General features: G+C 40.7%; 1 protein-coding gene across 1 annotated transcript in view; it reads right to left on the bottom strand.

Moving 5' to 3' along the window:
* The window catches only part of LOC143960916 (uncharacterized), a 614,677-nt gene that overhangs the window by 473,353 nt on the left and 117,131 nt on the right, over positions 1-24,193 (bottom strand). The window contains exons 8-12 of the mRNA XM_077469935.1: positions 15,444-15,604; positions 8,573-8,702; positions 6,712-6,828; positions 4,225-4,380; positions 1,398-1,514 (exon numbers count right to left, since the gene is read on the bottom strand). Coding sequence (XP_077326061.1) covers positions 1,398-1,514; positions 4,225-4,380; positions 6,712-6,828; positions 8,573-8,702; positions 15,444-15,604 — 681 coding nt within the window. The remainder of the gene's footprint in view (positions 1-1,397; positions 1,515-4,224; positions 4,381-6,711; positions 6,829-8,572; positions 8,703-15,443; positions 15,605-24,193) is intronic.

The following is a 24,193-nucleotide window of genomic DNA, read 5'->3' as shown; positions in this document are numbered from 1 at the left end:
AACACATTTTTGGAATAAACACATTTGAAGTTTGTTCCAAAAATGGCCAGCCAATACGATCAAAAGCCTTCTCTGCATCAACAGAGAGAAGGCAAGCTGGTATTTTTGCTGATTGAGCAAAATCCATGAGCATTAGAGATTTAAGCGCATTACCACAAGCTTCTCTCCCCTGGACAAACCCAACTTGGTCTGAATGTACCAAACTTGGCATAAGGGGTTGAAGAGGTGATCCAATCACTTTAGCATACATTTTTACATCTACTTCATCACTACTACATCTACTTCATCACTACTTCAACTACATCACAGGAGACACAGCAGCTGTACTCAGTCCATGACAGATCTGCCTGCCGTTCCTACCACCGTGCAGCCATGCCGTTGCAGTGTGCTATACAGAGTCTACGAAGCCACCACTGGACTATAGGTCCTCTGGAACAGATGTACAGACTGTAATTGATGACATGCTCAAATTCTCTTCCATCCTGTGAGTGTAATCTTAATTGTTTTTAGTGTTCATTTAATAAATAGATAAACTTAGATGGCGGCTCCTTTGTTTCCTTTTGTTTTTACAGTATATAGAGGAGATCCAATACCCTAAGAAGAAGTGCAGCAGCCATCACTATAGTGAACTTTTAATTTGTACCTCCTTTACCATATAGACTTTATGGCTTTTGTGGAAGTTCTTCTCATTCTCTATTGAGCTTTTTTTCTCCTTTAGCAAATTACTGCAGCAGTGGTTTTCCCTTCATCAAACAATCCCAGTAGAAAGTTCTTTAGGAACAGAATTACACCCAATTATAGCCCTGAACCTGTAAAGAACTCTGCAGCTAACTCATATAGTATAATAGGTGTCTGAAGAGCACCACAGGCAGTGACAGTACAGGCAGACATCATGTCCTTGTCATGGCAGAGACCAGGTACAGCCTATAAGGAGTTGCTTTTATGGTCTTATGGCTCCACAGCTAATATAGAATCTTATTTGAAGAAAAATTGTCTTTATAAAAACAAAAATGACAAATGAAATGATGAAATGTGTTTACTTTTTTCTGAGAAGAAAAGACATTGACTCTCCTAAGACACTGGCATAAAATTGAAGCATAATGGGAGTGGAAGGAGTTAAATCCGGCTGGGTAACTGAGTTTTTTTTTGTTAGAATCCAATTCTCCTGTGGGCAATGGTCTAGTTGTCCAGAAACTGACCATGTGTCCCTTAATAAATGAAGAAAATAGTGTTTCTGAAGTTTTTAACAGAAAAATATCTATGCCATAAGCATTATTATAACATACATTGGCATGTGGTATTTTCATGCAAGGGTATAGTTTTACTTTAAAAAGTTAGTATGTTCAACATAAGAATTCAGATCAATTTCATAAAGCAATTGTAGTATTTTTTCCTACCCGCAGATGACCAAGTAAGGCGATATCCAGTAGCTCCTCGCACCTTAGTCCAGTAAGCCTGAATTGTTCCAGTTGTGATGTTCTGTAGTGTCAAGCTTTTTACAGGAACCAGCTTTACTGGAAATAAAAATAAAAAAAAGTCTGTAGACATTGGATGTCACCAAATAAGGCCAAGAAAGAACTAGCAGAGCACCATTAGATGAGGTTATAAGCTTATATTTAAAAAGAAAGTTAATATAAATCTAGTGTCAGATATATTACTACATGTTAGTGCATGAATACTAAATAAAGTGCAAATATAATACAGGTTTTATTATTTTATATTATTTTATATTTTATATTACCTCTCACAGATATCACAGTACTCCCCTGACAGTGTCTTCATATCATGTTTTTCTCTCAAGATGGATGGCACCATCTTTATCTGAGGCACCATCCAGGGTCAGCACTGTGGAGTTCACAAATGTCTGACACTGATCAGAACACTGCTGCAGCCCTTTACCTTGTGATGTGTTTCATAATTACTGATTACTTGGAGATTGTATATTGAGGAAACACCTATTTTACATCATCTTAACCTTGAGTTAGTCACTGGAATGGAGCTCAAAGACAACCTTTTAATTATTAAAGATATAGTGGTTGTTTAAAATGATACTGCTGATGTATATTGTGCTATGTTTAGAAGGTATTCATGTAAACTTGTAAAACTACTGACAGGTGCACCTAAACATTTTAAAGACTGTTTTAATTTTTAGAAGTTACATTATTTTTTTTTAAACCACTTGCCAACCAGCTCACACCAATATACATCGTCAAAGTGGGACGGGTGCGCAAAATGATGTACCCGTACGTCACTCAGTCGTCGGAGGCTAGCTGACGCACACGCGCCACACGCCATAGGAGCGTACACGTGGGTCCCGCGGACTCTATGTCCGCCGATGGCCCACGATTGTGGCATGAAGAGGCAGAATGGGGAGATGCCTTTGTAAATAAGGCATTTCCCTGTTCTGTATGGCAACATGACAGGGATCTACTGCTCCCAGTGATTGGGAGCAGTGATCTATGTCATGTTCTAGTGAGCCCATCCCTCCTACAGTTAGAGCCCCCTAATATTTAGCTCCTTACCTGACAGTGGCATTTACACAGTAATCAGTGCATTTTTATAGCACTGATCACTTTATAAATGCCAATGGTCCCAAAATAGTGTCAAAAGTGTCCGATCTGTCCGCCACAATGTCGCAGTCATGATAAAAATCACAGATCGCCGCCATTAATAATAATAATAAAAAATAATAAAAATGGCATAAATCTATCCCCATTTTGTAGACACGATAACTTTTGCGCAAACCAATCAATATACGCTTATTGTGATTTTTTTACCAAAAATATGAAGAAGCATGCATTGGCCTAAACTGAGGAAGAAATTATTTTTTTTATATATTTTTGGGGGGATATTTATTATAGCAAAAATTAAAAAATATAGCTTTTTTTTCAAAATTGATGCTTTTTTTTAAAGTGCAAAAAATAAAACCGCAGAGGTGATCAAATACCACCAAAAGAAAGCCCCATTTGTGGGAAAAAAAGGAAGTCAATTTTGTTTGGGTACAACGTGGCATAACCGTGCAATTGTTAGTTAAAGCAACTCAGTGCCGTATGACAAAAAAGGGTTTGGTCAGGAAGGGGGTAAATCCTTCTGGGGTTGAAGTGGTTAATGGCAGTGTGTCAAAATGACAATAATATCTGTTAATGATTGCTTACTAACTTCTGCAGATTGTTACAGATGGACAGTAAACACATTCAGTAGCTCTATTTTTTTCCTATAGCAGGGGTGCCCAACAGGTGGCCCACGGAGTCCTCTGATGTGGCCTGCGACCTCCTGCTCTGGGATGGAGGGTTGGCAAGCCCAGATCACGGGTTGCCGACCTGCCATCCCAGAGCATCAGTGTTGTGAATGAAGCCGGCGGTAGATGAAGCAAGTGTCTGCAGAGCAGAGCTGCATAAGCCCATGCTTCCTGTACAGCGCCACCTCCTGTCACAGATGGAGTGATACCAAATGGGACAACAACAGTCAGAGATACCTGAATGGAAGACAGTTATTAATTGTAAGTTTATTACTAAAATCAGTGTATATATGGGCATATCTTTCCTGCAGTGGTTACTGGGCTGCTTTCAAGGTGCAGCACAGGGTTACCTGCACTGAGCCATAGACTCCTGTTATTGCTTGCGGGTTGTTGCTCTTTTATACAGTGCACCACACCTCCAGGATATAATAGAAGTCTATAGTAAAGTGCAGTTAACCTGCAGGAAAGCCACAGGTGCACTCCACTGCACCCTCGATGTGGGTAAACCACAGCGCATCAGTGTGAGGGCAGCTTTAGGCCCCTTTGACACAATCTGTCCCACCCAATCGGACCCTCCATTCACGTCTATGGAGCAACAGATGTAAACAGACTTGTGGCCGTTTACACCGACCTACCTACCTCCAATCTGATCCGCTAACAAAAACAGAAGGGGATCTGTCCCCTTCCATCTGGGTGGATTGGCAGGCCCATAGAGCAGAGTGGGCTGTGTCTGTGTCCGCTCTGCATATGCAGAGTGGACATGGACCTGTCATCCTCCTGCTCCACTCATTGTGGCCCACAACCAGTTACCAAGTTGCCCTCGCTCTTCAAAAGGTTGAGCATCCCTGTCCGATAGGAACAGTTTTAGAGTGCATTAACTGGTTTGCAATTATTCAATAAGGCATTATGTTCAAACAGTGTAACCACTTTGTAGGTCACAATATTTTCTACATTCCTGTTCTAACTGGGTTATTTGGTTCACTTACATGTACGTCCCATTGAAGATACAGGTTCACTTGGACCTTGTGGATATACTGCATATATACTGACAGTGTATTCTTTGTCTTCTTCTAAATTATCAATAGTGTGTGAGAAAACATCTCCTTTTAAAATGTGCTCATATGTAAATCCAGGCCTATTGGCTAATGAACGTAAATTGAAACATGTCAGAGGAAAAAAACAAAAACAAACCAAAGTTAAAACTCATACTTGATACAAAATAGGGTACATGTTAATATTGTCAAATGATAATATTATTTTGAATGTAATAAAACATTGTGCTACCATGTGAACTAAAGGCTAGGCAACCTGGATTGGTCTATACTTATCATAGGCATCATAGGTCGTTAGTGATTACAGAGAGTCTGTTGTTTTCGATAAGACAGATGCTGTCTGGTAGACATATAGTAAAATAAGTAGACCATGGTAGGGCACAACGTTTAAATATATAAACAGGCTACTGATGTGGTTGCAATAGACTGTGGAATAGTAGTCAGCAGGGTTTTACTATTAAATCAGGAAACGTCAGGCCATCTAACAAAGTGAAAGTAAACAGAGATGCTTTAGTCGTTAGTAAAGGTAGCATTAGGTACATTCTGGTGCATACTCTTAGGTAGAACTTTTTTAAAGTGTATTTCCACATCTGCAAACAATTTTGAGAAGGCCCACTATATGTTTGTTATATGTTCCCATTCACGCAGCAAAAAATATCTTTTTTTAAATATTTCTTCATTTACAAGTTGTTTTTGGAGCAGGTTTATACATAGGACACTATAAGCAGTTTCTATTGCTTAGAATATATGGCAATGTGAAGATACAGGACAAAGTGGTGGGTGTTTTTAAAATAAATATTATCTGCATTAGGTCACCAGAATGTTAAGAATAGGCAGCCACGTTTAGGCTGGGTTCACACTGCTGCACGGAGCAGCTCACAGCAGGGGTCTGGTGCATCTCTCACTACTGTTGGATCTTATTGCATAGTAGATAATAGGTGATTTTCATGTACACTTCGTGAATTGGACTTTTTGGATGAAGGTCCTCTAAGGAAGACTGCTATGCTATGAATGTGTGGATACACTTTTTCTATGGACACTTTTTATTTTGTTTCAGTTCTATGTAATTTTGTATGTATTTTCATGTAATTGGTGTTGAATATTTATCACATGGAGCTAATTGAATTAGTATAAACACTGTTTTTTTATTTGTAATTTGTTTTTAAAAGTTCACTAACATATAATGTACACCCAAGTCTTCAGATTGTTCCCTTTGTTAGGACAATGAGTCTTGAACGTCTTGTTTATAACTAGGGTTGTACCGATACTAGTATGCATGATACCTGAAACCGATACTTTCAGGCTCGGTTCTTTGAGCTGTCAGTGGGTCTCCCCAGTGTTAAAGAAGTATGGTAATTGAAGCTGTAAAAAAAAAAAAGCAGCCTGCAATGTTAATTAACAACATTGCTCAGCCCTGAAACACTAAAATAAAAAGAAACATTGTTTCTTTTTGTATATTGCTGTTTTTTTCATCTGCAGATCAAAGGGATGAACAAATGTTCCTCAGTTTAACCCCTTAATAACCCTTAATTGACTCTAATCAGCCTTAATTAACTCCCTATTCTCCTCCATTAAATTATTATTTTCCTGCTTTTTTTCTTTTGTTCGCATCTATTTTATAAACGATAAACAATTAAAACTTTTTGTTTGTTTGTTTTGTTAGTGAATACTTTTATACATACATATTAACACATTTCACATTGAAAAAGCGCTTATTTAAAAAAAATATATATATATATTTTGTTTGTAATAACTTTTCAATGTTTTGTACCATTGCTGAAGTGTTAAAACAAAACAGTTGCGGTAGGTATCAGTAATTAGTATCGGTGAGTACTAAAAAAAAGTATCGGTACTTGTGTAAAAAATTGTATCGGTGCATCCCTATTTATAACTGATAATAGACAATGCAGGCAGGGTTAATTATAATGAAAATCACGCTCCATACTCCTCCTTAACATTATACCAAAGGGGAAGCTAAATAATATTTTCAGCAAGCAAAAAATAAACAGTAAAAATATAAGCCTATTTTATTTTTTTATGTCAATGGGAAATTGAATGGTAACAAATATAAAGTAGGTGTTATGCCAATTTAAATGCAAAAGTAGACATGGACTTTAAAAAAGAATATTGTTCACTATAATGCTTTGAATAACAAACTCATTATTAGAATCAATCATATGAAAAATGTGCAAATTAAATACTTCGTTTAAAAAGATATATTAAACACTTTTTTATATACAGATATAAATTATCTCTTTTAAAATATACAGATAGATCTTTCATGGTTTTGTAGATAATATAAATCCAGACTGCCATCTGTCAATTATTCTAAACTTGTTAAATTATTAGCAAATCTCACAAGAACAGATATGTTTATATATCTTATATATGTTTGTATATTTATTTTACTGTGCTACTTACATCGTGGAATATAGATCTTGTAGCCTTCCAGTTTTCCCAAAGGGGGAGTCCAGGCTACTTTTAAACCAAAAAGACCCTCTTCTATGACTCGGAAATTGGTTACAGGAGGCACAGCAGCTTTCAAATATGAATCAATTGGAATAAAAGATTAATATGTGTATACTAATGATCTACACAGCTAGGTCAACAGTATTATGTTATGAACACCTTATTCAAGTTTGATATTAGATAAATGGTCTCTGTAAAAATTCTTCTAAGAGTACACACTTATAATAGCAGTGGACTAAATGTGTATATAAATATTTAGTCATGATCCTCAAGACATTCACCTGGATGGCAAATATTTATCAGCTATGCTAGGAAAAATAAACAACCATTTCCTTATTTCCATATATTTGATGTCCAGCAGTTGCTGCAGACAGAAATGTGTGTAAGCAAATAGAGATATAGGTACATTTAGAAATAATGTAGGCACATCATAAGAGAAATACAGGGACTGTTTTTGCTGAAACTTCTGTAAAATGTCAGTTGCATGACAGTTATGCTGATCCTCTTGATTAAATACTTTTTAAGTATGCAGATTAGAAAAGTCATACAAAGGGTACACGTCTTATCCATATACCAAATATTGGCCAGGGTTTTTTGAGGCAAGAAGGTCAGCATATTAGCCAAGCAACTAGCATTCTTCAAACGAAGAGCTTAGTGATGGCAGATTCTATGTTTTTCTCATGACAGGTTTCCTTTAATTTAACTTACCATTTTGTTGGAAACAAACAGAGTAGCCATTTTTGTGAAGGCAGGGAAAGTCGCAATATTCCACACTTGTCTGCCAGATTTTTACTGGAGGTAATGTAAATTAAAAACACCATATTTGTAAAACTAACAATGGTTTAAGTACGGAATGGTGGTGCAGTGTAAGCTAGGGACAGGGACATGTTTGTAAGAATAATTTGTAAAGATCAGGAAAATATAATTCCAATAAATATGCTCTATTGTAAAAATGAATGTGTAAGAAAAATAGACTAATGGACTTTTAGGACTAATGTAGATGGATAAATGTAACATGATTTTAGCTGTGTCCATCTTGCATTTAGGATCAGTATAAAATACTGTTGAGAAACTAAAAAAAGTAGAAGGGAAATTGGCAAGTTACACAAAAATACAAAATACAATGGACATATATGCATGTCACGAAAAGGATTTAAACTATCTTCCAAGTCTGGGAAATGATAAGATATGATAATGTACTCATTAGAGAAGTTAAGTGTCATCTTGTAGAGCCAAGTCTTAATACATACTTCTCAGCCCACATTCACATTGGGTCGATTTGACATGTGATTTGACATGTCAATTCGCATGCCAAATCGGCGGCTATTGCCAGCAATGGCACCGCCCCCAAAGTCGGCCTCACACAGATTCACAAAAGTAGTTCCTGTACTAATTATGGCGACCTTAGGGGCGATTTCAATAGACATCTGTGCATGAATCCGCACAGATGTCTGTCAAATCTCCCCCGAAGTCGGACTGCATTACCGGTTTGAAATCGTGCGAGTTCAGCTAAACCTGCATTATTCTGAACCTGGGCTAAGTAATCTTTTAAAAGCATATGTGCATTACTCTGTCTTGATACTTCATTCTGCTAAACCTGCATTATTCTGAACCTGGGCTAAGTAATCTTTTAAAAGCATATGTACATTACTCTGTCTTGATACTTCATTCTGCTAAACCAAGAGTTAAAGCAAAGGCAATATAAGATTTAATTGTTCTTATATAAAAAGTAATTTGATGGATGAATAATAAAGTTAGATTAAGTAAGCAAATATTTGGCGAGAAGGACATAATAAAGCAAAGCAAAACTTACTTGTTTTTCCCCTAACTGTGTCTGAATCTCCAATGACATTGGGGTATATGGCAAGTACAGTGAATAAATATTCAGTGGTTGGCTTAAGATCCATCACCAGCACCGTATGTTGGTCTTTGTCCAACATTATCTATAAAAAAGTAAACACTTTTATTATACAATATAAAAAAAGGAAGCAGGGGGAGAGGTGACTAGCCTCAGTGGGACTTTTAACGGTATCAAACATTACATATATTAAAGAAGATCACATAGCAATCAAAAAGAGTTTTTTTTTTTAATTTTCATAGAAATTTATTATACAAAAAAATAACAAATTTTGCTAAAACAGCACTATGAATACAGATATACATCCATACAATACATAGAGATCTAGAAGAATCATTTGTGAACTCAGTCAATGTAGTATGATGCTCGACATGTTTCACTCATAAACGAGTTTCTTCAGGAGCTTTGAATATTATTGACAAGTATAATACTGCATGGATAAACACATAAAGAAAATAATTAAATAGTGCATGTTCCATTATTCACAATAAGCTTTAGAGAAAAAAGCAAACAAATAAATATGATTGCTACACAAAGCATTGCCATATACAAAATTAAATAGCTGAGTATTAAGGGAGCAAAACATTTAGGTCGTTAATATGGCATATCCTGTGTGTTACTGTTTCACACAGGCGCAGGAGGTGGATTACAGGAATCTTCCGGTTTGACAATACTGTGGATGGCTATTAGGATTTTCCAAAATGGCCGCCGTGCGCGGGTGACGTTGGTTTACGCCACGGCGCGCATGCGCGGCACACTCCTCGGCTCCACTGGGGGCATTCCCAGATGCCGATGTGTTGGGGGAGGGCTATATAAGGCAGCATTTGTCTGCCTTTCACTCGTTCTGTGGAGGACTGTGTGTATGCAAGTCCGTTACACCTGTGCAACTAGGTATGTAGCTGTTTGCTTTTGTGACTTTCAGCTCAAATCTCTATCTCTATTTGATCCTTTAACATTCAATATATCTGAACTAATTTGTGGCTATTGTTTGCTGGTTTGTTTTTCTCTTTTGTGCATACCAGACTTGATAAGCCCTAGCGCAATACCAAGTCAACTTTACCTTATATGAGAGCGGCTAGGAGGACATCTTTCCTGTCCATCTTGGAAACTGCGGTCTAGCTATGGCAGCCCCTGACCCCTATGTATGGGTTCAGTTTTTCTAACATTGATCCTATCAGGTAATGATCCCAAACTATTTATTAATCTATGCAGATAATATAAACATCTCTCATAAATCGCAAAATTTGAGCGATTCCTGAGAGCAATATTATGCCTTTTAAATTACAGCAGGATTTTTGTTTCCCTCTCTTTATAGCATATATTTAAACTGCTATTTTGAAGCACCTCCCTGCAAGCATACAGTATATTGTCCGGATGTTCCCCCCATCCACCATTGAGGCTCTTCATTTTTTGCAATACGGGATTAGTTTGATTTATTATGTAAACACACAGTGGGTAAGTATGTGATCTTTCAGCCCCCTTGATTCTGAATGACCTAAATATTTTGCTCCCTTAATACTCATCTATTTAATTTTGTATATGGCAATGCTTTGTGTAGCAATCATATTTATTTGTTTGCTTTTTTCTCTAAAGTTTATTGTGAATAATGGAACATGCACTATTTAATTATTTTCTTTATGTGTTTATCCATGCAGTATTATTCTTGTCAATGATATTCAAAGCTCCTGAAGAAACTCGTTTATGAGTGAAACATGTCGAGCATTATACTACATTGACTGAGTTCACAAATGATTCTTCTAGATCTCTATGTATTGTATGGATGTATATCTGTATTCATAGTGCTGTTTTAGCAAAATGTGTTATTTTTTTGTATAATAAATTTCTATGATTTTTTTTTTTAAAAACTCCTTTTGATTGCTATGTGATCTTCTTTAATATATGTAATGTTTGATACCGTTAAAAGTCCCGCTGAGGCTAGTCACCTCTCCCCCTGCTTCCTTTTTTTATATTAAATACTTGGGATGTGGTATCATTTTGTTTGGTTGGTTTCACTTCATCCTTTAAATACTATTATTATACAGTTTATGCAGGAATTTACAATATAAAAGGGAGAGAGTACAGTTACAATACAATAAAATACAAGAGGGTTGAGAGGGCCCTGCTCATAAGAGCTTACAATCTAATCGGGTGGGGCAAGTGGTACAAAATGTTGTAACTATGGGGGATCAGTTGATGGAAGTGATAAAATATTAGTTAGGAGGTGTGATAGGCTTCCCTGGGAGAAGCTCTGGAGAAGTCCTGGAAATTAGCATGAGAAGAGGGGACAAGAAAGCTTGAGAACGGGAGGTCTTGAGAGGAGCAGAGAGGATGGTTTGGGTGATATTTGGAGACACGTTTGGTGATATACTGTAGCTCGGTGTAGAGTTGTGAATGGCTTTGTATGTTTTTGTTAGTATTTTGAACTTAATTTGCTGGGTGATTGGGAGACAGGGTAGGGATTGGTGGAGAGTGTTGATAGGCACTGAGCTGTTAGTAATGTAGATGAGTCTGACAGCAGCATTCATGATAGACTGAAGAGGGCATAGCCTATGGAGAGGTAGACCTATGAGAAGGGAGTTGTGATAGTGAAAGTGAGAGATAACTAGGGAGTGAATAAGTAGCTTAGTGACTTCATTAGTTAAAAAAGGGGCACATTTTACAGATGCTATGGAGGTGAAATCTACAAGCTATTGGATTTGAGGCTGAAACAACAGGCCAGAGTCTAGGATTACACCTAGTACCCTGGCATGAGGGGAGGGAATGATGGTTGCACTATGACCTTGATGGAAAAGTGCAGTAAGGAGCTGGCTTTAAGACATCGGGAAGTCAAAGCCAGATACCAAATCCAAGATAGAAGCATCGGAGAATAGAAGCACAGCTGCAGGGAAAAAAGCACTGGACTTCATGGACTGTAAGTATCTGTTCCTCAAAATTCAGAAGTTGCAGTATTTGTAGCTGCTAATTTTTAAAATGTTACTACCTCAGTAAAGTTCCTCTTGGATGTTGGGTGGATGTGTTATGATCATGACCTAGCAAGGTAGAAAACATATCTAAAGGAGTTTGGAGTTAACAAAAAAACGTATTTCTCAGTTGATTGCTTAGTTCTCTGTCGGCTCTGAATGAAGAACAATGATTGTCAGTCACTCTTCTCTGCTTTGCCCCCCCCCCCCCCCCCCCGCGCGCTCACTGATGTGCCAGGCTGGGGAGGAGGCAGGCGCACTGAGAGGTGGAGCCAGCTGTTAATCAGGCACCTGAGTGGATCCTGGCAATATTGTTGGGACCCTTCTGGAGCCTAGACACCTTTGTCACATGAGCAATAGCCCACTATCAGCTGATTTTGGGTCACAGGAAAGCAAAAGTGTATGCACTCTTATGATCCACAGGAGAAGTATGGTCAAAAAAGCTTTGCCCATACTTCTCTTTTAACCACTTAACAACCAGCCCATAGCCGAATGATGGCCACAGGGCGGTTACTTAACCGATCGGTATAGCGGAGGGGGAGAGATCGGTGTCATCAGCGCTGTGGGCTTGATCTGCAGTGCCCACAGTGCTGCTCACTGACAATTAACCCCTCAATTCCCTGCCAATACTCTGCAATACCCAGCAATGACCTGCCAATAATCTGCAATACTCTGCAATGCCCTGCCAATACTCTGCAATAACCAGCAATGGCCTGCCAATACTCTGCAATAGCCAGCAATGCCCTGCCAATACTCTGCAATACCCAGCCAATACTCTGCAATGCCCTGCCAATACTCTGCAATGCCCAGCAATACCCAGCAATGCCCTGCCAATACCCTACAATACCCAGCAATGCCCTGCTAATAATCTGCAATACTCTGCAATACCCAGCAATGCCCTGCCAATACTCTGCAATGCCCTGCCAATACTCTGCAATACCCTGCCAATACTCTGCGATGCCCTGCCAATACTCTGCGATGCCCTGCCAATACTCTGCAATACCCAGCAATGCCCTGCCAATACTCTGCAATACCCAGCAATAATCTGCAATACCCAGCAATACTCTGCAATAGCCTGCAATACCCTGCCAATACTCTGCCATAAATTGCCATACCCAGCCATACTCGGTGATACCCAGCCATACTCGGTGATACCCTGCAATACCCAGCCATACACTGCAATACCCAACCATACTCGGTGATACCCTGCAATACCCAGCCATACTTGGTGATACCCTGCAATACCCAGCCATAGTCAGTGATACCCTGCAATACCCAGCCATACTTGGTGATACCCTGCAATACCCGGCCATAGTCGGTGATACCCTGCAATACCCAGCCATACTCGGTGATACCCTGCAATACCCAGCCATAGTCGGTGATACCCTGCAATACCCAGCCATACTCGGTGATACTTTGCAATACCCAGCCATACCCGGTGATACTCTGCAATACCCAGCCATACTCAGCCGTGCTCAGCCATACTCTGTGATATCCTGCAATACCCAGCCATACTTGGCAATGCTCAGCCATACTCTGATACCCTGCAATACCCAGCCATACTTGGCCATGCTCAGCCATACTCTGATACCCTGCAATACCCAGCCATACTTGGCCATGCTCAGCCATACGCTGATACCCTGTAATACCCAGCCATACTCGGCCATGCTCAGTCATACTTGGTGATACCCTGCAATACCCAGCCATACTCGGTGATACCCTGCAATACTCAGTGATATTCGACCATGCTCGGCCATGCTTGCCTGTACTCAGCCTCTGTATGTGGCCAGGCTGTGGAAGTCTCACACATGTGGTATCGCCATACTCAGGAGGAGTAGCAGAATCTATTTTGGGGTGTCATTTTTGCTATGTACATGCTATGTGTTAGAAATATTGTATAATGGACAACTTTGTGTTAAAAAAAAAGCCTTTTAACCACTTCTCGCCCGCCGGCCATCATATGATGTCCTTGACTTTGTGCGGGGATATCTGAATGATAGGTGTAGCTACAGGCATCATTCAGATATCAGATTTTTCAGCCAGCAATTCCCTACACCATAAGAATGATCATTGCAGCTGTTCCACTGCTTGATCATTCTTACAGGAGGTGAGAGGGGATGGCCCCCTCCCGCCGCCCTCCGGTGCTTCTAACGTCTCGCCAATACGATCAAAGCCAGAATCGTTTTTTTATTTTTTTTATTTCAGGCCTCCCAGCCTAGTGGTGAGATGTGGGGTCTTATTGACCCCATATCTCACTGTAAAGAGGACCTGTCATGCCATATTGCTATTACAAGGAATGATTATATTCCGTGTACTAGGAATAAAAGTGATCAAAAATTAATTTTTGGGGGAAAAAAATGTCAAACTAAAATAAATAAAGTAAAATGAACAATAAAAAATAAAATAAATTAAAGTGCCCCTGTCCCCATGTGCTCGCATGCAGAAGCGAACACATGCGCAAGTCCTGCCCACATATGAAAACGGTGTTCAAACCACACATGTGAGGTATCGCTGCGAACGTTAGAGCGAGAGCAATACTTTTGGCCCTAGACCTCCTCTGTAACTCAAAACATGTAACCAGTAAAAAAAAATGAAAGCGTTGCCTATGGGGATTTTTAAGTAGCGACGTTTGGCTCCATTCCACGAGCGTGTGCAGTTTTGAAGGGTGACATGTTAGGTATCTATTTACTCGGCGTAACTTCATCTTTCACATTATGCAAAAACATTGGGCTAACTTAACTGTTTTTTTTTTTTTAAGCACAAAACATTTTTTTCCCCCAAAAAAGTGTTAGAAAAATTGCTGCACAAATACCGTGCGAGAGAAAAAGTTGCAACAACCACCATTGTATTCTCTAGGGTCTTTGCTAAAAAAACATATATATATATATATATATATATATATATAATGTTTTGGGGTTCTATGTAATTTTCTAGCAAATAGATGATTTTTACATGTAGCAGAGAAATGTCAGAATTGGCCTGGGTGCTCCAGAACGCCTGATGGTGCTCCCTGCATGTTGGGCCTCTGTATGTGGCCATGCTGTGTAAAAGTCTCACACATGTGGTATCGCCATACTCAGGAGTAATAGCAGAATGTGTTTTTTGGGGTTTAATTTGTGGTATGCATATGCTGTGTGTGAGAAAAAACCTGATAATATGACAATTTTGTGGAAAAAAAAAGGGAAAAAAAATCTTGATTTTGCAAAGAATTGTGGTAAATAATGACAACTTCAAAAAACTCACCATGCCTCTTACTAAATACCTTGGAATGTCATCTTTCCAAAAAGAGTAATTTGAGGGGTATTCGTACTTTTCTGACATGTTAGGGTCTCAAGAAATGAGATAGGCCGTCAGTACTTCAGGTGTGATCAATTTTCAGATATTGGCACCATAGCTTGTGGACTCTATAACTTTCACAAAGACCAAATAATATCCACCAATTTGGACTTATTTTTACCAAAGATATGTAGTGGTATACCTTTTGGCCAAAATTGATGAAGAAAAATTACTAATCTGCTAAATTATATAACAGAAATGAAGAAAATTTTATTTTTTTACAGAATTTTCGGTCTTTTTTCTTTTATAGCACAAAAAATAAAAAAATCCAGCGGTGATTAAATACCACCAAAAGAAAGCTCTATTTGTGTGAAAAAAGGGACAAAAATGTCATATGGGTATAGTTTTGCATGACTGAGTAATTGTCATTCAAAATGTGAGAGCACTGAAAGCTGAAAATTGGCCTGGTTATTAAGGGTGTTTAAGTGCCCAGTGGTCAAGTGGTTAATAAATTTCCCAAATTTCCAGTAAATACAACTATCAAAAAAGATACTGAGGGTAATTTTGAGAACCAATTTTTCACTCCTTACTTGTTTCTGGTCATTTGTATTGAGGCGCCCTGATGGTGTGAGAGAATTCAAGACAACTTGGTACCCAGTAACATCCCCTGTGGCAGGGCTCCATGTAACTCGCATAGAACTGTAACTTTGTTCACTCACAATCAGATCTCTCGGACCAACAATTTTTTCACCTGTAAGAAAAATGCTTAGTGAATTAAGCTGCTTAAAATAAATAACAACATTTTCATGTGGCTTTTCCCATACAGTAACAATATTAAAATATTCTAAGAAGCATTACTTGCTATGTAATGTGAACAGAACATAGCCACCATAGTATTGTTAAAAGCTACTACCACTTCTATACATAAATATAGAATCTTTATGTTTTTACAAATCAGAACTAAAAACACTAAACATTTAAGTTTCAGAATTACCATATAACAGTTCCAAGCTCCCTGTAACCACATAATAAACTGTGCTGCTACTAGCAACTGTGTGAATCCTCCTGGTGACCCCTTCTACTATAAGGTGCAAGCATCCAAGGGGCCCATCTGGCCCAAAAACACTAAGCATATACTGAAAAAAGGACCCCGCATACCCATAGACAGCCTGATGCAAGAAAGTAAAGACCGGCTTCAGCTAGTCGCTTCTAAAGCCACACCCCTCTATTGCACTTCACACTTCCACAAGCTTAATCACAGAGCACTATGAATAAACCAATGGGAGGGTGAAACACGTTAGTAGAGCATGGCATGGGCTTAGCTGAAGCTAGTCTTTACTTTCTTACAATGTGCTAACTAAAAGTATGCAGTCTCATTTTTCATGATTAACATGAATGATTAATATAGTACTGGAAATTCCAAATTTAACAAAACCCATTTTTCATTTTCTCTCTTCTGCTTCACTGAGCTGTTGTCATGCTGCCATGATACAAGCACTGTGAGTAAAAAAAATATTTACAAAACTGTCAGCCTGGGATACAAACCAAGACTGTATTATACTTAGATCAAAATACAGAAACATCATAATTAAAGTAGAACTATAGGAGGGGGCGTGTCCAAGATGGTCACTGGAGCAGATGTGCAGTGAGAGAGCTCCCACTCAACCTCCGGCTTTTAGCCCTGTTTGCCTGCAGACCAGCAATACTACCTTGCCTGGAATGGATGATCAAGGAGAAAGGCGCCCTGTCCATCTGTAAGTCCCACAAAGTTGCTCCCAGTCCTGCCGCACAGGGCCCTTGTCCCACTGCTGCCACCAACATGGCATACCAAACTGATGGGAACAGCACCGATCCTGCAGAGAGGGAGCAGTCTAATTTTGATGCCCTCGTGCAGGCAATCAACACCTGCCAATAGACCCTTACGGGTAAGATCGAACACATGCAACTAGACATTAGTTTAATCCATAGGGGCATGGACAGCTTCCGCTCCCACCTCACATAGGCTGAGCACCGCGTCGGGGATACAGAAGTCATGCTGCGGGACCACGCAGTCTCACTCCGCACACTCTAAACTAAGATAAAAACGTTGAAAGCCCGCGCAGAAGATGACGAGAACAGGAATAGGCGAAACAACCTCCGCATAGTGGGGTTGCCTGAGGGAGTGGATGGGACTGACCACACGGAGTTCACAGAACACCTGCTGAGAACCCTTCTCCCGCACACTGCATTCTCTAACTTTTTTGTGGTGGAGAGGGCGCATAGGATGCCTGCTGCCCAGGGGCTCCTGGGAGCTCCTCCATTCACTTTTCATCCAGAAGCTGTTAAATTTTAGGAACCGTGACTTGATCAACTGAGACATAAAGGGGTAAAACTGATGACACCCAGAAGCTTCTCCACTCCTTTGACCATGTGAAACTCAATCTACGCAACAAAAAAATCAAATACAGCATGCTTTTCCCTGCCAGGCTGTGCGTCCAAGATGGCTAGACGGTGCGCTTTTTTACCTCCCCTGAAGATGTGTCTCACTGGCTGGAGACCTTACCTAGAAGCTGACAAGCACCAAGAGATATGTGATATTTCTGATTTATTCTTTTTTACTTTTATATTTGACTGGCTTACTCAGCATGCATGACTAAAATGTGTTTGGGCTATTGTCCCCCCTTATTGCTATATGCTGCAGGCAGACATTCCTGAACCTGGAACTCAGTTGGTGCCCAGAGAAGAAGCTTCATGTCTGACTAGCCCGTGCACCTGAACACTATCCTTGCATCTGCACTATATGTTGCCAGGAGAATGAAGCTATCCACTTTTTGAGCTCTGAGACAGTTTGTAACCGTTTTAAGTTTTTGCACCCCTGGAATCTTTTTAGTTCCGGATGATCTTGCATTCCGTGGGGACAATGGCCATCACGTTTATGGACAAGTTAGCGTCTCCAATTCCACCAGTTTGCACTTTAATCACAGGCACCTACAGATATTTTAAAAGACTTGATCTCTTCTATCACTTTGCTTTAATGGCTATCAATCTGTAGAATTCAAACCAATGAACTTGTGGTTATACATTTATTAACTTATACAGTGAGCCAGATGGCATTTGACCCCCTACTCCAAATGTTTTTTTTTATCAATCATAGTTGAAAGCACCCTTATCTATAACTTATTTTGCACATATTGCTCCAACATCCTCATTACACCAATTTAAAGTCAAAATCCAAATGGTTTAACCACACATTCTTTAAGAATCTATAAATCCAAAAAAATAAGAAATATTCAAGCCAAGGAGCAGCAGACTAAAATGTTGTTGCACTTTACACATTGAGCCATAAACAATTTCTGCTTATAAAGTTTATCCTATCACACATAGATCACAGAATGTAATTGTAAACGTGGGTTTAAATCAATACCACTCTATTTATCACAACCATGAGTGGAGAAAAGGCAGACTTGGCAAAACACTCTACAAGAATCCATAAACTGAAAAAATCTAAGAAATAAGCGGGGTTGAACCCAGGAAGTTACAAACTTGTGCTGCAACAACAGTGTGCACCATATGAAAATACAGCTCAGTTGCTTGTTAGGAAAATTTAAATTGATAATCTTTACCAAAAGAAAAAAAAAAAGAAATAGCATGATTTGTAAACTGGATAAAGCCTTGTACACACTACTAGTTTTTTTTTTTTTTTTTTTGTTCAACCCAGCAGGCTTTACGAAAAAACTTGACAGCTCAGGTCGGAACCTCTGTACTAACTATGTGATGTTAGTACAGCGATCTCCTCTGCGGTTTTATTGTGTTCTGACAGGGGTAGCCCCCCCCCCCCGCCAGAATACTCCGATCAGCGATCTGAGCCATTGGCTAAGAGCGCTGATCGGAGCTGATCAGCAGACCTTTTTTGGTCATGTCTATATTCCCCTTGCACATATTCCTGGAAACAAGGCTCATCGATAGTGGGTGCTGCAGCGACTACCATTTATGATGATGAAAACATCACAGATAAATGGACATAATCGCCAGCACACCAAGGATCCTCAAATATCGTCCAAAGGTTTTTTTATTGCAGAAAGATCACATGAGAAGAGCAAGTACAATGTTTGGGAGCCTCGCAGGACCCCTTTGTCGGTCATGGCCCTTCTACAGAAGTCGGCCGAATGGCCAACTTCTGTGGGACTGGCTGCAGTACACACAGACTGGGTGCCCGCCAAAGCACCTTGTCCCCATGTTGATAGGCACAAGGCTCTCTTCCCGAAAACCCTGGCCTCTGGTTGTCAGGCCGCGTACACACGGGCGGACTGTTCGCCCAACTTTGTTCGTCAAACAATCCGACAAACAGTCCGCTCAAAATTTGCATGAACAGACTTGACCACACATGATGAACGAACAGTCCGCTGAAAGCGTGCGCGATGACGTGAACGGCACGTACGACGGGACGAGAAATTCGACGTCCAATACACTGCAATGCAACCTTCGCCGTGTAAGTCCTTTCTAAGCATGCACAAAACTTAGTTTGTCGAACAAGCCTACACACGAGCGGACTGTCCGCTGAAACAAAGTTTCAGCGGACTGTCTTACGGAAATTCCGAAAAACTTTGTTCGTCAGACTGTCCGCTGAAACTGTCCGCTGAAGCCCACACACGAGCGGACTGTCCGCTGAAACACTGTTCAGCGGACAAAGTTGGGCGAACAGTCCGCCCGTGTGTACGCGGCCTCAGGGTCTCGGACGGGGGTGATTATTAGAATCTGGAAGCCCCCTTTAACAAGGGGGTTCCCAGATCCCTCAATGTGAATGTGTATCAGGTACATCGTACCCCTACTCCATCACCCAAAAAGTGTACGTGATTGGCGATGGATGTACATAGCGGGACACTTTTTATTATTTAAATTTTTTTTAATAAAGGATTTGTCAAAAACTGTCTCTTGCGGTTTGTATTTTTGGCCAATTTTTGGGTGAATGGATAGGGGTAGGATATAACCCATACCCATTCACATGGGGAGGTGGGATCTTGGGGCCCCCTTGTTAAAGAAGGATTCTAGATTCTGATAAGCCCCCGCCGGTAGACCCCGACAACCACCGGCCAGGGTTGTCAGGAAGAGGCCCTGCCCACCCCATCCTGACCTCCAGGCTGCATGCTCAGATCTGGGTCTGGTATGGATTTTGGGGGGACCCCACACCAATTTTTTATTTCATTTCACCTTAAAACCCATGGATTAAAGCTCCCCTTAAAACCCAAGGACTGGGGGGGACCCCATGCCATTTAAAAAAAAAATCATAATAGCCAATGCCACATCAGCATGAGCATGGTTGTTTCCCTAATTTGAATGGCTCATTTGCTAAACATTATCCCTTTCATGACTAAGCCTATTTTTGGAATTTGGTGTTTACAAGTTAAAATCCATATTTTTTGCTAGAAAATTACTTGGAACCCCCAAACATTATATATATTTTTTTAGCAGAGGCTCTAGAGAATAAAACGGCGATTGTTGCAATATTTTATGTCACACGGTATTTGCGCAGTGGTGTTTTAAACGCAACTTTTTGGGAAAAGGGACACTTTCATGAATAAAAAAAAAAAAAAACAGTAAAATTAGCCCAATTTTTTTGCGAAATGTGAAAGATAATGTTACGCCGAGTAAATAGATACCAAACATGTCACACTTTATAATTGCGCGCACTTGTAGATTGACGACAAAGTACGGTACCTAAAAATCTCAATAGGCGACGCTTTAAACATTTTTTACGGTTACCAGGTTAGCGTTACAGAGGAGGTCTACTGCTAGAATTATTGCTCTCGCTCTGACGATCGCGGCGATACCTCACATGTGTGACTTGAACACCGTTTACGTACGCGGGCGCGACTTCCGCATGCGTTTTCTTTGCTTCGCGAGCTCGCGGGGACGGCGGGCGCTTTGAAAAATTTTTTTTTTATTTTTTTATTTCTTTTATTTATTTTTAAATGACTAAATTGTTTAAAAAAAAAAAAAAAAAATTTGATCACTTTTATTGCTGTCACAAGGAATGTAAACATCCCTTGTGACAGTAATAGGTGGTGACAGGTACTCTTTATGGAGGGATCGGGGGTCTAAAAGACCCCCCACCCCTCCTTTACACTTCAGTGTATTCAGATCGCCGAAAACGGCGATTCTGAATACCGGATATTTTTTTTAAACCGGCGCCATTGGCAGCCGAGTAAACGGGAAGTGACGTCATGACGTCGCTTCCGTGTTTACGATGAGGAGACTGGAACGAAGCCGCTTACGGCTTCGTTCCAGTTCCTCCCCAGCAGCCAGAGCCGACGGATCTTTAATCGGTGCTCCCGATCGAGCGGGAGCACCGGTAACAGCGGCGAGAGGCGGCGGGAGGGGGGGGCGTCCCCTCCCGCTCCTCCGGCATAACAGCCGAGCGGCTTTTAGCCGCATCGGTTGTTATGCCTGGATAGCCAATCGCCTGCTGTAAAAAACGGTACCGGGATGATGCCTGCAGGTGCGGGCATCATCCCGGTATAACCCCCGGAAGCCGAGTACGCAGATGTGCGTACGCTCGGCGGGAAAGGGTTAATGTATAGAATTAAAAACATCAAACGCTAGTAAATGTATTCTCTATATATGGCTGTGCTCAGCGCAATAGGCTAGTGGTCAGCACTTCTACCTTGAAAAACTCAAGCCTTGAAGGACTCATGGATTCAATTCCCACAGAGGGATACTTAAAGAGGGATTCCACCTACAAAAAAAATATTAAAAGACTATCACAGAGCAGGTGCATTTATACAGAGACTTGATTACACACAGGTGGATTCTATTTATCACCATCAGTCATTTAGGACAACATTGGATCATTCAGAGATCCTCGCTGAACTTCTGGAGTGAGTTTGCTGCACTGAAAGTAAAGGGGCCGAATAATTTTGCACGCACCACTTTTCAGTTTTTTATTTGCTAAAAAATTTAAATTATCCAATAGATTTCGTTCCACTTCACAATTGTGTCCCACTTGGTGATTCTTCACAAAAAATTAAAATGTTATATCTTTATGTTTGAAGCCTGAAATGTGGCAAAAGGTTAAAAAGTTCAAGGGGGCCGAATACTTTCGCAAGGCACTGTATATCAGCAACACTACACAAGCAGATATACATTATGAAGATTGAACATATTACTTAGAAGATATTTCAAAACAAGTATTTCTGCCATTGGACACGCTTGGCGTTTGAAAGAGGTATTACTTAAATCTACAAAAAGGTAATAAATAGATCTTTCAACCAATGGAAAAGAAGTTACACTCTATGCAGGGGCGTACCAATATGGGGGCGGGGGGTGCGGTCCGCCCCGGGTGCCACACTTTGGGGGGGTGTCAGTGGCCAAGTGACTTTGATATTGGGGTGATTTCCGCACCCAAGTCGGGGTGACACCGTCAGATCATCTCAAGGGCATCCCTGCTGTCTCTGGTTGCTCATTTTTACTTTCGTTTTTTTTAGAACACCCCCGTGCCATGACCACAATGGACTGTTCCAGACTGTTCAGTGAGTGACTGTATTCCCTCCTAATAGCTCCGCCTCCACCCACCACTGCTGCTGCCTGTGTGTGTCTGTCTCATCTCTCTCCGCTGGGGCGGCTGCTTCCACACAGTGAATACAGAGTCCTCCCTAGCCGACTGAGAGCCTGAGGTGGTGAGTGGAGGGGGGGATTGATGTAAGAAGAGGCTGCAGCCTGCAGAATTGTGTCTACCCCTGTGCTGGTCTATGGTAGGGGGTCAGTGACTGTGATTGCTATATCCACCACTCCCTCTCCCTGCCATGTGTATTGTGTAGCTGTCTGACCTGATTGGAGGGGGGGGGGGTTGATGTAAGAAGGGGCTGGAGGAGTTTGTCTACCCCTGCCATGTGCTGGTCTGGGGGGGGGGGGGGGTCAGGGTGATTGCTGTGTCCCCCTCCCCCTGCCATGTGTATAGTGTACTAGCTGATGGGGGGGGATGTAAGAAGAGGCTGGAGTATTGTGTCTACCCTGTGCTGATCTGAGGGGGGGGGGGAGTCAGGGTGACTGCTGTGTCCATCACCCCCTCCCCCTGGCATGTGTATAGTGTAGCTGACCTGATGGGGGAGGGGGGATTTCAGAATGCAGATATGTCCTATATACAGGGTACAGATATGTCCTATATACAGGGTGCAAAATGCAGATATGTCCTATATACAGGGTGCAAAATGTAGATATGTCCTATATACAGGGTGCAGATATGTCCTATATACAGGGTGCAGATATGTCCTATATACAGGGTGCAGATATGTCCTATATACAGGGTGCAGATATGTCCTATATACAGGGCGCAGAATGCAGATATTTCCTATATACAGGGTGCAGATATGTCCTATATACAGGGCGCAGAATGCAGATATGTCCTATATACAGGGTGCAGATATGTCCTATATACAGGGTGCAGATATGTCCTATATACAGGGTGCAGAATGCAGATATGTCCTATATACAGGGTGCAGATATGTCCTATATACAGGGTGCAAAATGCAGATATGTCCTATATACAGGGTGCAAAATGCAGATATGTCCTATATACAGGGTGCAGATATGTCCTATATACAGGGTGCAAATATGTCCTATATACAGGGTGCAGAATGCAGATATATCCTATACAGGGCGCAGAATGAAGATATGTCCTATATACAGGGTGCAAATATGTCCTATATACAGGGTGCAGAATGCAGATATATCCTATACAGGGCGCAGAATGAAGATATGTCCTATATACAGGGCGCAGAATGCAGATATGTCCTATATACAGGGCGCAGAATGCAGATATGTCCTATATACAGGGCGCAGAATGCAGATATGTCCTATATACAGGGCGTAGAATGCAGATATGTCCTATATACAGGGCGTAGAATGCAGATATGTCCTATATACAGGGTGCAGAATCCAGGCGTGTGCTGTATACAATAAATATTCTTGAGAAAATGGAAAATAAATCGTGGGTGCTTTTTCATTTTAAATGGGGGGGGGGGGGTGCCAGATGTAGGATCCGCCCCGGGTGCCAAATGCTCTAGGTACGCCCCTGACTCTATGGGCTAGGATTATTATAATTTTCATGAGCCTAAGGTATAATGGTATATAGGATCAAGATAGAAAGCCATGAGGACACTCAATTAGACACACAGACAAACACACTTCATTCATAAACTTGACAATGTTGAACCTATGTCCCTGGGGGTGTCAGGATAAGAGGCCTACCCCTTCAGGGTGTTGATAAAAGCACACCCATAAGTGCACTTTTTGTGTGTGTGTCTATATGCACTTTTTTTGTACACTTCTGGGTTTTTCGTTATAGGATTTTGGCACCACCGTGGAT

Source organism: Lithobates pipiens, unplaced genomic scaffold (genome assembly GCF_037356315.1).
Source record: "Lithobates pipiens isolate NorthernLeopardFrog02 unplaced genomic scaffold, aLitPip1_a1.2 Scaffold_8, whole genome shotgun sequence".
In the NCBI taxonomy this organism is placed as follows: domain Eukaryota; kingdom Metazoa; phylum Chordata; class Amphibia; order Anura; family Ranidae; genus Lithobates; species Lithobates pipiens.
The sequence above is the reverse complement of the archived record's forward strand: the minus strand, read 5'-3'. Positions and strand labels throughout refer to the sequence as shown.